Genomic DNA, 15,791 nt, shown 5'->3' with positions numbered 1-15,791 from the left:
GTGATGACCCCTGCGCTCCCCAAATCTTTCTGCTGCATATACCAACGGGGGAGAAGTTTGTAACCATTCTTCATGGGTTTCTTGAGCTGCATATAATCACTTTATTCAGTAAGCACCTATCACTGTGTTTATTGTGTGTTTTTTCACTTAATTGTGTTTCATAGGCTTAGCTAAGTCACTCTATTTATATTTTATATTATATTCACAACTAATTATTAGTTCACTAATATTGCACTATCAAAGTCTTCACTAGAGCGCCTTATTTCTTTTTTCTTAGCCTATATACAGTAAGCCACTGGTATTTCAATTAGTCTCAAGCTGCGCTCACCCAATATTAGAAAAAGGGCTGTCTAACAAACCCAACTATTGTTCTTCCATTGTCTATAATGAAAGTAGCATAATTTAGCAGACATTTATCACATATAGGCCCGTATTTACTAAGCTCTGCTATTCCACGAGACACCTTTCTGCCCCCATTCAAGTGAATGGGCCATAAAGTGTCTTTCTGCACTGGAAGGTGTCTTGTGAAATAGCACTGCTTAATAAACATGGGCCATAGTGTCTGCAGACCCCTGTCCTTCCAGGCAGTCCTGTAACACATTACAAAGGCCCCTCATGCAGTGCAGGGGTCAATCATGTTAACTCTACTTACCATTCTCAGACTGCCACCACTCCTTCTTGCGATGGGTTGCGAAGGCGGTAATGACATTTTCGATGCGGTGGCTAATTGGGTTGTACAGGGGATTGTATGGTTTGCGGGAGTCACAGACAAAGCACTTCTTTTCATCCTGGTGGGAAGAAGAGTAACCAGCATTCTGTAGGGTTTTATATTAAGGCCAGGCTATACCATTCATTAGGGTCAGCGTACAGCCTTCTTCTATAGAATCTAATGGGGATTCAAGACAGATTCTGCCTTTTGCTTCGCTTGGGTACTGTATATGGTATTATCTGCCTTCAAACATGCAAAGCATTATAACTGTGCTCTCTAATCCCTTAGAACAGGGCTGTTCAATGGTGGGACATATACTGTTAAAGACACAGAACACTGATTGAGATCCAAGTATCTTAAAGCACCATGAGATGCACAGCGCAATGCTCTAACGTTATGCATATGGCAACATTGTTCCTAATATCAATGGTCGTTTGTCCTCAATCAACATTAAAATGAAATACAATTGGCTGCTGAATATGTGCTGTATTTCTCAGTTAGGGTTAGCTGCTTTTCTACGCTGAAGCGGTAGCTCATTGGTAATGACACTGCCTGTGATGTGGATGAACCTGGTTTATATCCCAGTGTCAGCTCCTTGTGACCTTGGGCAAGTCACTTAATCGCCCTGTGCCTCAGGCTCCAAAATTAGATTGTAAGCTCTTTGGGTCAGAGAGTCATGCCTGCAGCATTTCTTTAAAAAGCGCTCTGTGCACCGTCAGTGCTATATAAGAAAACAATATTATAGTTACGGTTATGGGATTTTTCTAGAGAACTTTGTAATAAAAGATGGTAAATAAAATAAGTGCCAAAACATCTAATAATATAAATATTTCACTGAATATGTATTTCCTTGAAGTATCGAATGTAGGGTTGCCACATTTCAATTTTTATATGGGACACCGTAACCCACTATGAAAGTGTGATGTCATAATGAGCGATGAATAATTTGCAAATGCTTCGGGCTAAATGGTATCTCCCGCTTAACCGCTATGTTCTTTGGTTTTTATCATCTCTCCTCTTGGTGGCGCGGGGAAAGAGGCACGCTGACCTAACACGTGTCGTTGGGAGATAAAGTAACGCCTATAGGGGTGGCGGTCGTGGTGTTATGAGATATCCCCTTATTAAAATAATAAAGTTAGGACACTGCCTGGTTATCGACGTAAAAGGAACTATTACACTCGGATACAAATCTATTATGTTTTTAGGACTGATTTGATGACAGTAATTAGAAGTGCATTCATTACACATCAAGGCACTAAAATACGGGACAATTATGCGTCCCGACAAATCTTTCAGGGGCAAGGCAATGAAATAAGGGAAAATGCCGTATATACAGAGATGTCTGACAACCCGGATCTAATGTAATGTCAAAATATATAGAGGCATTAAAAGACATACAAACTCATGTTTTTTTCTTCCTGATTGCTTGTGAATGATGTGCCTGTCTGGTCCTGTAGTAACGCCTTCTCTGCCTTGCTCACCTGCAGGTGACTGACGATACAGTAGGGCTGTGCCCTCCGCAGCCCACAGGTTGACGTAGCCTTGAGCTTGTCTGCTCGGCCAACAAGCAGGTCCCCTGTGGCAGGATAGCAGCTGCCTTGAGCACAGCCATGCTGCTGTTCTGGGCCCTGGGAGACGACTCCCGCCACCAGCGCTGAAAGGAGATACATGTGGAGTGACAGCAAGATACAATATGTCAGTGGGCGCCATGCTGCAGGATACTTGCATTGTCACAATACATTAATAACCACTTCACAAGTCTTCACTGTGTGAACCCTCAGTGCCTTTATGCAGACAGCTCGCAGAGGCATAATCACACCAGCTCGCTCTAATAAAACATTTCATGTGTACAGTTATCAGACTGCTTTACCTGGGTCCCCCCCGTGCCAGCTCGCGCTCCATGGCACAGCTTGGGAACAGAATAGAGTCATGTTTACGCTGGTTGGTTTTAAATAAAAGGCAAATGCTTATCTGTGATTTTCCCCAGCAGAGATTACAGGCCGCACAAAAGAACGCAAAACGAACAAGGCTGAAACCAGATGCTGTTGATTCATACACAGATATATATACATTTATTCCACATGTACCCAACAGTGCACAGAATATACCATTGTAGCATGTTATCATAATACATTATGGGTTGTAGTTATCAAATGTTCTCAGCTGCAAAACTGGGCAGAACCAGTGAAAATGAAACAGCACCAGATTTAGCAAATGGAAAATGTAATTTGCTTTCTAAGTAATGTTTTTTTACAATACGATGTATTTTTTTGCACAAAATGTGCTGTTTTGCAGCTGGGAGACTTCAGTGTGTTATGATAAATATATATATATATATATATATATATATATATATATATATATATATATATATATATATATATATATATATAGTTATATGACATAGAACATATAACTCAAGGGTATAGATTAGGTACTGGAGCAAGCATCTGTATTGGAGTATTGGGGAGGCTCAGTAGGAGTGTGAGAAAGGAGGGATAAATCCACCCCCTCTGGTGAGGTCCTAGACGGGCAGCTAAGAAAGGGTTACGTTGTGTGATGACCTGGGCGGATATTATCTACGAAGGATGCCCCAGATGCGGGGGCTTCGGAGGGCATCATACTGTTAATACTTACTTGGGTCCTTTATATCTATGCAGGTATCTTAATGGCGAGGGGGTTTAGGTAATAGGACACAGCGAGGCTATGACTGTTATACTGGGTTTGTTAAATGAAGCTGTGGCCTGTTTATTCCAAACCTTGGGTCAGATTGTTCTAGTTGGTTTGGGTGGGGGTGAGGGGTGGGGCAACAACCTAGCAGGGCAAGGGGAAAACTTCTAATTTCCCTGTTACTGAGGTAAGACGGCTGCAGTGATTCCAACGTTGACGTGACCTGGTCAGTCATCAAAGATGACCATGCCATTAATAACTGTGTATGAAACGAAGTGATATTAACATCTCTCTGAAATAGAACATTCCTGGAGGATTTCAAAGCATCGGGCCAAGAAAAATAAAACATAGACACATTTGTAAAAAAATTAAAATACAACATTTGGGTCAGAGTGAAAGTGAAAGATAGGTGTGCAGACAGGTGTGCGGACAGGTGTGCAGACAGGTGTGCAGACAGGTGTGCGGACACAGCGTTGTAATATTGTGCACATTGCTGTATACAAATGGCAACAATTTTAATAATATCAATGGCTCTGTCCTCAATCAGTATTAAAACAAATACAAATGGGCAGCTGATTATTTGCTATATTAATAACATTTTGGGTTAGCTATATTCTGAAGTTGTCGCTCCGTGCGCTTTGTTCATCCTCAAAAGGAGGAATTTGCAGAATCCTTTCTTAGTCCATACAACAAAATACCCTTATCCTCCCGGTCCCTCTCCCACCTGCTCCTTTCCATCATGGGCAAGACTAAGAATACATTGGAATATGCTCTCTTAAAAATAAAAACACAGCTCATTCCTATCCCTCCCGAAATAAACCCAGTGCGAGTCCGGGTGGCACCGTCATGCCAGACGGAACCAGCGCGTTAAATGCTGGAGGTCACAGGTGGGCAACTCTACCCCTCAAGGGCCAGCAACAGGTCAGATGTTCAGGATATCCCTGCTTCAGCACAGGTGGCTCACTCAATGGCTCAGTATTGAGCAACCTGTGCTGAAGCAGTGATATCTTGAACATCTGACCTGTTGCTGGCTCTTGAGGACTGGAGTTGCCCGCTCCTGCTGAAGGTTCTGCTCTGCCGGTATAACAGTTGAAGATCCCCAGGGAGGGCCTCCCTCCCACCTCCCTATCTCTCCACCGTAAGAATTCCTGCGCCAGCTCCCTGAGAAATATGCCTACCCAGACAATTTGCTTTTTGTTGCTTCCCATCTAATCACTGCAGAGGAAGAATTTTGATCCTGCCAGTTATTGAGCACTCAGCACTCTGTCACTCCGACATTCCTGCTCGGAAAGCCTTCCCCTGCTAACCACAGCTCGGAGCCCCTGCAAACCAAGCGTGATGCACTGTGTCCAGGTTCTGAGATACTGGTTTTAACCCTTTTACCACCTGGGGGTAGGGGGGGGGGGGTTGGTGGGGTAAGCAACACGTTGTAAAACAATGTGGAAAAGGAGCATCAGATTGTACCACAGTGCGGTTCTATATACTATTCTTAGGGCCAAATCCACAAAAGGTTTGTAAGCTTCAGTTTTGAGCAGAGTCGTGCTGAAGGTTAGCACCCTTTTGTGGATCGGGGCCTTAGCGTTTGATGACTGATGGCGTGGTGGTGGTGGCAAGTGCGAGTGTGTCGGCCAATGGAAGCGCTGTTGCCGAGGGGGCGGGCCACGGACGGTGACAGGGAGCAGTGCGGAGGCGAGTGCTGAGCGGAGGAGAGGATAACCAAATCAGAGAACGGTGGGGGCGGGCCCAGACCCCGGGGGGGGGGGGTGCATTTTTACATGGTGTGGCGAATTTCAATTCACATGGCTACATTGAAAAATAGGTTACCCACCTACGTACTAGAACATATTCAGAATTATTTATTTAAACAAATTTATCGCAATATATCTCGTTATTCTGGTGAAAAAGTGGATAGCGCCCAAAACTGAACCTATTTGGTCCCTGGAGTTAAATCAATATAAATAGTGGCGTTTTGCTCAGAGGGACCTACAGTTCCCACTCTGTCCAAAAATATGGGGGCTAGGAAAGATAAAGGAGTAGGAGGAACTGCTCCTTTAACAGAAGCCCTGGCGTCTATCCCGGGGTTTCAGATTTCTCATCGTATAAAACAACGGGAGGCAGAACACAGGCCTAGGAAACATCCCTGGGCGCTGCTCATTTTATCATAAAAAAAAGATCTTTGCTTTCCCTTATGAAAAATAATTACAGCCGTAAGTGGCGATTTCCTGTTTGTGCTCTTTGTTTCAATGAGACAGGAGGCAAACAGCTAAGAACGTCATCCACGACCTTTCTTCAGCGTTTGGACAGGAGTGGCTCAATCAGTCCCCGCTTCAGCAAGGGTGACTCAATCAGTACCTGCTTCATCACAGGTGGCTCAATCAGTCCCAGCTTTAGCAAGGGTGACTCAATCAGTACCTGCTTCAGCACAGGTGGCTCAATCAGTCCCAGCTTTAGCACAAGTGGCTCAATCAGCGGCTCAGTCTTTGACTGAGCCATCTGTGCTGAAGCAGGGAAGTTGGGGGCCCTTGAGGACTGAGTTGCCCACCCATGATCTATGCCAAAGAAGGATGGAGTACTGTGACTCAGTGGTAATGCCTTACCTGTCTGTGGGTGATTCCCGCTCTCAGCTCCTTGTGACATTTGGTAAATAATTTTATCTCCCATGGCTCAGGCACCAAAATTAGATTGCAAGCTCTACAAGCAAGGAACGCATTGTGCCTGCAAAATTCATGGTAGAGTGCTGTGTACATTGTGAACTCTGCATAAGCAGCACATGGAAAGTCACTCAATGCGAAGAACCATTTACATAGTAGATGAGGTTGAAAAAAGACGTACGTCCATCAAGTTCAACCTATGCTAAATTTAGACGACAGATACTTTATCCTATATCCGTACTTACAGTATATTGATCCAGAGGAAGGCAAACAAAAAACCCCAGTGACATATCATCCAATGGCATCTCATAAGGTGAAAATAAATTCCTTCCTGACTCCAAGAATTGGCAATCGGATTAATCCCTGGATCAACATCCTTCTCATGTATACTTATTTGGTATATTCCTGTATACCTTTCCTTTCTAAAAAGATGTCCAACCTTTTTTTTTGAACCATTTCTAATTAAATATAAGTGTATTTTATCAGATAGTCACACAGAGATATGCGATCTGCCGAAAACTCCAAGTGACTTAACTAGGACTGTGATCGTCCCCTACAGAGCTCCTTGTAACAGCCCTTAAAGCAGCCTGCAAACTGATTTTGGCCCCGCTGTGCTACTTCTTGGACAATAAAGGATTTGTTAATGATAAGAATACTGATGATTTCTAAACACCTCATTTGTTTTATTGAGAGCTGTTGAGTAACAGATTAACCCTTCAACTACCAGAGGGGTCTGTACTGTCCCGTAGGCAAAGGGCACCCCCTCCGCAACCTAACACCACAATCAAGGGGCATCCTCCTTGACCCCCTCCTCCCGCAAGGAGGGGATTACAGGAAGGAACAAGGACAGAGAAAGGAAGGAATAGGGGATGTGCAGGAGTAGAGCTACATTTCATTGTACGTCTATGTACTGATGTAAATAAAGTGGAGATAGTTAATTCTATTTTGTAATAATAATAATAACTCTATTAATATAGCGCTTTTCTCTCAATGGGACTCAAAGCGTTTCAGTCACAAAAAGGAAAAAAGAAGAAAATATTTAAGGTTAGAAAAGAGATCAAACACAAGGGAAGATACACTACAGGATGGGACGGTACTTTAGCTATTAAATGCCGGAAAGGTTGTGGTTCATTAATTAAATGGCTGAGTAAACAGGTATTTCTTGAGCCAGTTTTTATAGATCTCCAGAGAGGCCTCTCAATCTGTATGAGGCAGTTCCATAGAGTGGGAGCAGCGTGGCTAAAAGCTCGGGCCGCAAAGGAAGTCATAGAGATTGTGGGAACTGTTAGGAGCCCTTCACCTGCAGATCGCGGGGAGTGGGTGGGAGTGTAGGGAACTAGAAGCTCTCTCAGATAGCTGGGACCCTGGTCTTATAGGGCTTTGAATGTCAACAAGACAATCTTGAAATAAATTGGTCATTTTACGGGCAGCCAGTGTAGACAACAGAGAACATGTGGTAAGAACGGGTAAGTTTAGTTAACAACCAGGCCACAGCATTCTGCACCAGCTGCAGGAGGTGCAGCTCTTTTTCCAGAAGACCCAGGTAGAGCGCATTGCAGTAGTCCAGCCGTGAATGAAGATTTGATCACGACTGACACCTGATGCTTAAGGGTCACGTCACAGTCAAGGACAACATCAAGTCAAGCGACTGGGAATCCCCAAGCTTAAGGCCAGTGTGTTGACCCAGCTGCAGTCTTGTTGTCTTCCGATGGTGAACATCCACCAGGAGCACTTCTGTCTTTTCAGGATTCAACCTCAACCAACTGGCACTCATCCACTCTAGGAGCTCAGATAAACATCTATTGAAGACTGCTAATGGGTCTTTAGTACAGTACATGGTACAAAGTAGAGTTGAGTGTCCTCTACATAGCAATGATAACCCAGGCCATGCCGTCTTATTATGTCACATCGTGGCAGCCTGTACACTGCGAACAATATACAGTAGGATATAGGGTAGAAGCCTGTGGCACTCCACATGACAGGAGCAATGGTGCAGAGGCGTACTCTCCTGAAGATACTCTCTGTGACCTGCCAGTGAGAAACGATCTGAACCAGCTGAGAACTGTGCCACCCAGTCCACAGAAATCCTTCAGAGCTTTGGTAAGCAGACCTCTTGCACATATGGTTGCAGCAAGGGTGCTGGACTCGTGCAGGGTGGGTGTGTATTTGTAACGGAGTGCCCACCACAAACAAGGCATGACCACGAGACCGAGGTGAGGATTTGATGAACACCAACCCACAGCCGCATGGGCGCGTCTGGAGTGTAGATTGGTCGATGTAGCCGTGTCGGGGTAGGACAGGTCTGGATGGTCAGTAACACTTTCCGAGGTCGGTGTTGGAGAGTAGCAGATCGTAGGAGGTGCTTAGCCGTGGTCTGGATTGGAGAGCAGCAGATTGTCGTGGTACTTTGCCAAGGTCGGGATGGAGAGGAGCGGATCGTAAAGGTGCTTTGCTGGGGTCGGGATTGAGAAGTGCGGATGGTCATACATAGCCGAGGTCAAGAGAACAGAAGAGCGGAGTCCGGAGGAAAAGCTAAGGTCAGGAGCCAGGATCAGGAAGCACGACAAGACTGATAGTTATGCCTGGGAAACATACACCTGAGGCCAGGTCCCCGCTGCGAGGGGGGACCGCCGTGCTGAGTTTCTCAAGGATACCTGAAAATTGAGCTGGCCACGGGCGACGGAGCGCTATGCCACGCCCCCGGCGGTTCAGCCAATGAGGGCGAACCTGCCCGGTGACGTCACGGCCGCGGCCCCGTCCCTCCCCCCTGTCTCTCCCCCTGCAGCTCACTGCAGACCGGGGGACTCGGCTGCACGCTCCGCCAGCCTGGCTTTCAATGTTTAAAAAGTTATTTCGATGGTAACAAGAAATATGTACGCCGTTTCAATACTAACAAGTATATTGTTTCTTTAACAGTTACTTCTTTAAAGCAATATCCTCTCTTGCAAGATACACTGATATTGGGTTTAATGACCATTCTCATATTTGATATTAGTTTGGGGGGTTTTTTTTGCAGAGGCCCCAGTCACTGCTCAGCTGTAAACATCTGTAAAGAAAATCCTATGCATTTTCTCCCTGTGAGCGGTAGCGTTTGTACTAGAAATTTCCTACGTTTAAATACAATACTCATTAAAATGAATCCTTCAAAATTGCCTACAGCTCCAGTGAACTACAGGCATACCCCGGTTTAAGGACACTCACTTCAAGTACACTCGCGAGTAAGGACATATCGCACAATAGGCAAACGGCAGCTCGCGCATGCACCTGTCAGCACGTCCTGAACAGCAATACCGGCTCCCTACCTGTACCGAAGCTGTGCGCAAGCGGGGAGACTATAGAGCCTGTTACACTTGCGTTATTTACATCAGTTATGCACGTATATGACGTTTGCAATACAGTACATGCATCGCTAAGTGGGAAAAAGGGAGTGCTTCACTTTAAGTACATTTTCGCTTTACATACATGCTCCGGTCCCATTGCGTACGTTAATGCGGGGTATGCCTGTATATTACAACGGCATATTTACATGCGGCAAGGCATTGCTGGCCGGATCTGTTTACCCGGCTACTTATTGTATGGGCCACGGAGGATTTGGAAGGCATATTTCCCATATGAAAAGCATGGTGCCCACTCAGCAAAACAATGGGGTAACCAGCTGGATACACAGAAAATTCCTCTTTATAAAGAGCCGGACTGGGTGTAAGGTTTACAAAGCGAAGTGATGCCAGGAAAGTTATGTTAGAACACAAGTATGTACCCTGGCTCACTATAAGTACAGCTGCAATAGCTGCGTAATAGGATCACAATGGTTCATGGCACCGATATGATGAGAACTTTAAAAATGTGTTTAAATCGATTCCATCAGTCGGTGCCGGCACATTCTGCAGCGCATTGGTTTCTGCGCCATTTGCATCTGTGACTATATGAATATGTTGGCTTTTTAAAACAGTTCTGATTTTACAGTACAGTTCCCACTTGTTGGGTTTAGATGCCTTTTGCTGTTCATGTAGCCCAGGAGTGTGCCAATTCCAGTCTCCAAGGGCCACCAACAGGCCAAGTATTAGGGATATCCCTGCTTCAGCACGGGTGGCTCAATCAGTGGCCTACTGGTGGCTCTAGAGGACTAGAGTTGGCCAGCCCTCTCATTCAACCCAAGCTCTCACCCTTCTAAACAGACGCAGGTCTCCCCGGTTAATTAGTTATCCATGCTTTTTATATCCAAAATGTCTTTTTTTTAGCAGTGAGATAAAAGCACCAAAATAGATGTAACGTTTGTAGCATGGTCTCAACCCACAGCAGCTCTTGGCTGGTCAGTGGGACCCTGGCACCGTGAACCCGAAGAGGGCACTCTGGCACTGAGGGGGTTATATAACACTCAAGACTGCAGTTACCTTTCAACTGAAACTCACTCAGAGGGGTCTCTGAGATTTGGAGGAGTTAAACAGGCCGTAAACTTTAGCAAACATTCAGGACAAGGCGCTGGTTGTTTCTCACCATTCCTGGCATTAAAGAGGAACGTGTCTGTTCTGTGTATCCTACAAAGGGGATTCCGTACAGAACACGTGGAAGTTACAATGTAGCAGTGTCATCTACCTGCCCAGCGGCCGAGTACACCAGCACTCCCACTTACGTACAATACAGCCTCTTCAAGCAGAATAGTGTCCAATTATACACAAATACTCTCATTTCCTTAGAAATTCCGTTTACCTTAGGATAAAGGTGAGGGTGTAGGAAATACAGCCCCTTTAAAGTCAAATAAGGATGGCTTGGCCAAGGTAGCTAGCGCTGGACGCTGAGTGGGGGTACTCCCACTTCAAAGATCAAATCCGTCACCATTAACCCCTCCACTGCCAGAAACGGTAGACTTTTGGGGGATTACATAAAGCCATACTGCAGGCGTTCCATTACAGTACCAAATTCCCTTCCCCGCTTTAGTTGCTAGGAGTTTTTGTGAACAGCACCCAATACATGTGTATAGATGGCAACCTGTTCCTCCCCTGCAGACCCCCTCTCTCTCTCATGAAGCAGCTGTCCAGCTTAGTGAGATGTATTTTTAAGAGCGTGCTACACATTCTATTAGTTCCCTAACGCAAACAAAAATGCGCAGTGCTTCTCCTTGCCAGAGCCGGGCCCTCCCTCTCCTCCCTCTCCTCCCTCTCCTCCCCACTGCCAGTTTCATGAAAGCACCACTTGATTGGGAAATGTTTGGCCCACAATGTACCGTTATTCTTACACCATCTCCCCTGAGGGCCGCAGGTTTGTGCTGGTGCCTCTGGGACCTCAGAATTCCCTTGAGGTTTTTAAGGGGTTTTACTGGTGCTAATTCAAGTACAAACACCTGTGCCAGCTCGCCCCAAAGGCTAGAATGCACTGATCTCTGTGTCTCTTCCGTGCCCCTGGGGTAGAGTTAAAGCAGAACCTGGCTGATTCTAACATTGCAGTCTTGTTTAAGCTTTCATATAGCGGTCTGCTTGTCAAAACATCCTGCTGTCTAACCTCGGCCAGGCTCCCTGCTTGCTCGCTGAGGCGCGCTGAGGCTCAGGGAAAGCGGGTGCTTTCCCTGGCCTTGCGGTTGCTTACCGCACGCGCCGTCAGGGGGCGGGCACGTCACTGGCCGGGGGCGGTCCAGTGACGTCACGGAGCTGGTTCGCCCTCATTGGGCGAACCGCTCACGTGACCGGCCTGTCGCACCGGCAAGCGGGGGAATTTTAAATTCCCCTAAGACCTACGCTTCTGCGCGCTTGTGGAAGCGCAGGTGAGCCCCTACTAAAGCCGCTCTAATTGCGGCTGTAGGGGCTCAGTGCTGAGCGGGAGCGCTAGTTAGCGCGCTTCCGCCAGCAAGCAGGGAACATGGCCGAGGCCTAATTAGCATGCTCAGCTTGTGGTGCATTGAGTGGAAATATATACCAGCCTGCAGCCTCTCCTTCGTCCTACAATATGGGGGATTGTAAAAATATTGCTAATCCTCCAAAAATACCAACACTTCAACGTTCTGAAAAAGATCGGATACATTTCAGTCATTACATGGCTCCAAATCGCCAATGTCCTGGTTTTGCTGATCTGCAACACAGAACGAGTTCCTAGTTCTCGCATGAAAGTTTAATAAGGTGGATTCCCGAGTCCTGGATTTAAGTTGTGTTGGACTGTGGATCCCCCATAACAGAAATATACTATTAACCCAATGTGCGTGCTGGGTTTAAATAAAAGGAGAGCTACTTGCAGAATGCCCATCGTTCAGGTCGGCCACCTTGTTAATCTTGAGGCAACTTATTGTGTGATTACAATGCACCCTGGCACTCAGGAGCGGAGCTGATACCGTGCCAAAGAGCAATGCCGGGGGATGTGATGGCTGTACTCAATTCAGGAAACATTGAAACAGCACCAGAGAAATAGATCTAACCACCACTGGGACGGTAATCTGGTTTTACTCATGGGATGTGGGAAATGCTACATTTTTGTTATGAGTTTACAAGCATGAAATAATAATAATAATAATAATAATAATAATAATAATCCTAATGGAAACATCCAGAAAGCAAAATCAACAGTGTCCCAAATGCCTTTTGCCTGCTGTTTCATACACAGAACGAACCATAGAGAAAATCAGCTGAAAATATTTATGTTTTTTTTCTGTGCATGATTAAGGCTGTGTCCCCGCTAGCGCTGAGCGCGCTGAGCGGGCGGCGCTTGCGGCGGTTACTTACATATATAGATATATAGATATATGTAAGTCCCCGCTCACGCTGTGCACGCTCGTGCGCAGGCACACACACTCGGTGCTTAGGTAAACAACAAAATTATACTTTCCAGCGCGCTCAACTACCCGAAATGCCCCCCCCCCCCCACACCTCCCCGCGTGCGTGCGTACATGCAGGACACCCGGCGCTCTCCAAGAATGAGCGCACTCAGCGCCAGCGGGGACTCAGCCTTAGCCATAATACATTCTACTAATACAGGGGTGGCCTACTCCAGTCCTCAATGGCCACCAATGGGTCAGGTTTTCAGGACATCCCTGCTTCAGCACAGGTGGCTCAGTCTTCAGCCAGAAGTTTGTCCCACATAACAATCTTTGTCAAATGTATCGAGCTCAGAAAATACATTTCTTAATTGCAATTCAGATTGACTATAGTTTGTGGGCGGATTACACTGCTAATGATGTTTTGTGTTCACAGGAAGGATATCATATTGAAATCACATCACTTGATTCCCTTCCTGCCTCTGGGGCTTAACTTTAGGAAAAGAAACTTCATCCTGTGATGGTTTATCCATTACAGAGAAAGTGAAAGCTTGTTTTCAACTTATCCTTCTTGTCAAGCATAAATAATTTAAAATAGACTATCTAAGCCAGGCCCGGGCATATTTCAGGGGATTTTACAAATGGAAGCTGCATTGAGCTACCTAACTAGAACTGGCTCAGTTTCATCTGGCAAGCCGGCATCCGATGGTAAATGTAAGAGTTTTAATACCATGTCTGTGAAGGAATAGCCTGATGGTTAATAATATTAATAAGAACTTTATTTCATATAGCGCTTTTCTCCCAATGGGACACACATCGCGTCACAATTACAGTGTAGCGCGCGGTACGCAGCACATAGGAATGTTACAGACACAGTCCCTACCCAGGGGAGCTTACAATCTATGGTTTTGGTTCTTGAGATAAAGTGACTTCCCCAAGGTCACAAGGAGCTGACACCGGGAATTTAACCAGGCTCCCCTGATTCAAACTGAGTGTCATTGTTTACAGAGTCAGTGTCGTTACTCACTGAGCAACCCTTTTATGTATAACACTTGGCTGGCCCCTCTGGCAGGGAAAGGGTTAAGACACTTCCTTTTTAATTAGAACATTTTGTTAAAGATCCTGTGACCTTGAGCACGTCACCTTGGTTCGTGTCTGTAAGAATCCTACGTGCTGCGATTTGCGTCCCACTGGGAGAACAGCGCTACATGAAATAAAGATATTTTTATTATTATTTACTAAGTGGACTTTTCCATAAGACACATTCTGGCACCAGCAGGTGTCTTGTTATGGAATAGCAAAGCTTAGTAAACATGGGTCCTTATCTCTATATGTCTAACATTAGATTGTACATTTTAATGAGAGAAACTTCTGAAGGAACCACCTGGCACTGAAGGGGTTAAGACACACACAAAAAAATGTGAGAAAGACTAAATTGAAAATCTACGTACCAGTTAACACCAGTCCGAGCAGCTCCATGATGCCTTGTGCCCGTTTCTCTCTGCCCTCACTGGTACCCTGGGAGAGATGGGATCTTCTTATTCTGGAGCAGGAAAATTCGGGTATAAATTAAGATATCATTTGAGCGAGTTCCCCTAAATACGACGGTGCTGCAGAAAGATGGAAGTAATGATTAGTTTGGTCTGTAAATAATAAACAAGTTAGCAGCATCAATATGGGATTTGCAGGAATAACCCGGAAAGGAGGGAGTGTTGCCTGGAGATGGGGACACTTTTCGCTAACGTTCCAATTCGCGGTGAAATTGCCACAGCTGCGCCGTTTAGAATGTTCGCACGATCGTCTTCGTTTTGAAAGTTACTTCTATATATTTTGGTGGTTAAAAATGCGATTGTGAGAAAAATTGGACTATGCAAAAGTAAAACGTTGTCTAAATATGCGAAAATGCGACTAAGCAAAAGTGAAAAATTTGCTTCAATGGGAAGCGGGCATAAAACCCCATATATATGTAAAAAAAAAAAAATGTAAAAAAAGCGGAAATAGAGATTTACGCGGAATTGCACGCATGCTGGCGGTTTTTAATAGCAAATTGTACAAATGAGCTTCTGCAGGTCTTGCGGAGAAATAGAACATTTTGTCTGAAAGTTCACGGCGGATCCTTGACACGGTCTCCCACCACTCGGGTTGATATTTTACAATTATGAGTAAACACAATGGGCCATGTGAGCCTCTCTCTGCCGGAGAGGTGTGCAACGCATTGCTAAGCAACGATCTTATGCGGTGCTGGACCAGCGTATAAGTAAGTATGGACTGGAATGGATGTGAACTGGCTGGTTGCAAAACTGGAGCAGCGTGTACACACAGTACTGTATAGAATGTGTATTAGCATTGATCTCAAAGACCCTGAAAGTTAAAGCGCGACTTGTCCCTCTCATCCCAAACTGTGGGTACGTTTCGGAGCATTAGGCATCCAGCAGACGAGTTACCATCGCAAATAATTACATTGATAGAATGATATGGTAACCCAACTCCACGTGTGCTTTATTTCAATAACTCCAGCTTTGCACTGTGCTGGGGTTCCCGGCACTGATAAGAGTGACAGGTGAATCTTTCACATGGTAAAACCTAATTCGGATAAGTGAGGGGTTCCTAAAAAGTGAAAAGGGAACAGGTGCCCCCCCCCCCCCCCCAAAACCCCCCATTGGTTAATTCCTCCAGCTCTCATAATGCACAGTGCCCACTCACCCTAAGAATGAGGGTCCCGGCTGCACGCGTTCAGTCTCTGGGCTCTAAGCTCCCGGCTGCCAGTGTAGCCAGCTTCATCTGAGCTCACTGGGAAGTTATTCCAAGTCAAAATCTTATGTCAGGGGAAAAAAAAAAAAAAAAAAAAAAAGTTATTGGTGAGGAGGGAGGTAAACTCTGAACTGGAGTCTGCAGCTGAGAGGCTTCCCAGTGAGACGCACAGACGCAGGTCTGCGAGACTGGCTATAGCATAGCAGGGGCAACTCCAGTCCTCAAGGGCCACCAACGGGCCAGGTTTTCAGGATATCCCTGCTTCAGCACAGGT

At 45.6% G+C, this 15,791-nt stretch overlaps 1 protein-coding gene and 1 long non-coding RNA gene across 2 annotated transcripts in view; one reads left to right on the top strand and one right to left on the bottom strand.

The window, feature by feature from the left end:
• Nucleotides 1–2,552, top strand: part of LOC142468199 (uncharacterized) — a 53,202-nt gene extending 50,650 nt beyond the window's left edge. Inside the window, exon 4 of the long non-coding RNA XR_012788601.1 lies at nt 2,197–2,552. This is a non-coding gene — a long non-coding RNA (uncharacterized LOC142468199). The remainder of the gene's footprint in view (nt 1–2,196) is intronic.
• Nucleotides 1–15,575, bottom strand: part of LAMB2 (laminin subunit beta 2) — a 61,640-nt gene extending 46,065 nt beyond the window's left edge. Inside the window, 4 exon segments of the mRNA XM_075574446.1 lie at nt 653–788; nt 2,191–2,363; nt 14,218–14,309; nt 15,470–15,575. Coding sequence (XP_075430561.1) covers nt 653–788; nt 2,191–2,363; nt 14,218–14,245 — 337 coding nt within the window. The 5' untranslated portion in view covers nt 14,246–14,309; nt 15,470–15,575.
• Between the last annotated feature and the right edge of the window lie 216 nt (nt 15,576–15,791).

This window comes from Ascaphus truei, chromosome 17 (assembly GCF_040206685.1).
Source record: "Ascaphus truei isolate aAscTru1 chromosome 17, aAscTru1.hap1, whole genome shotgun sequence".
NCBI lineage: Eukaryota > Metazoa > Chordata > Amphibia > Anura > Ascaphidae > Ascaphus > Ascaphus truei.
This window is presented reverse-complemented; position numbering and strand designations above follow the sequence as displayed.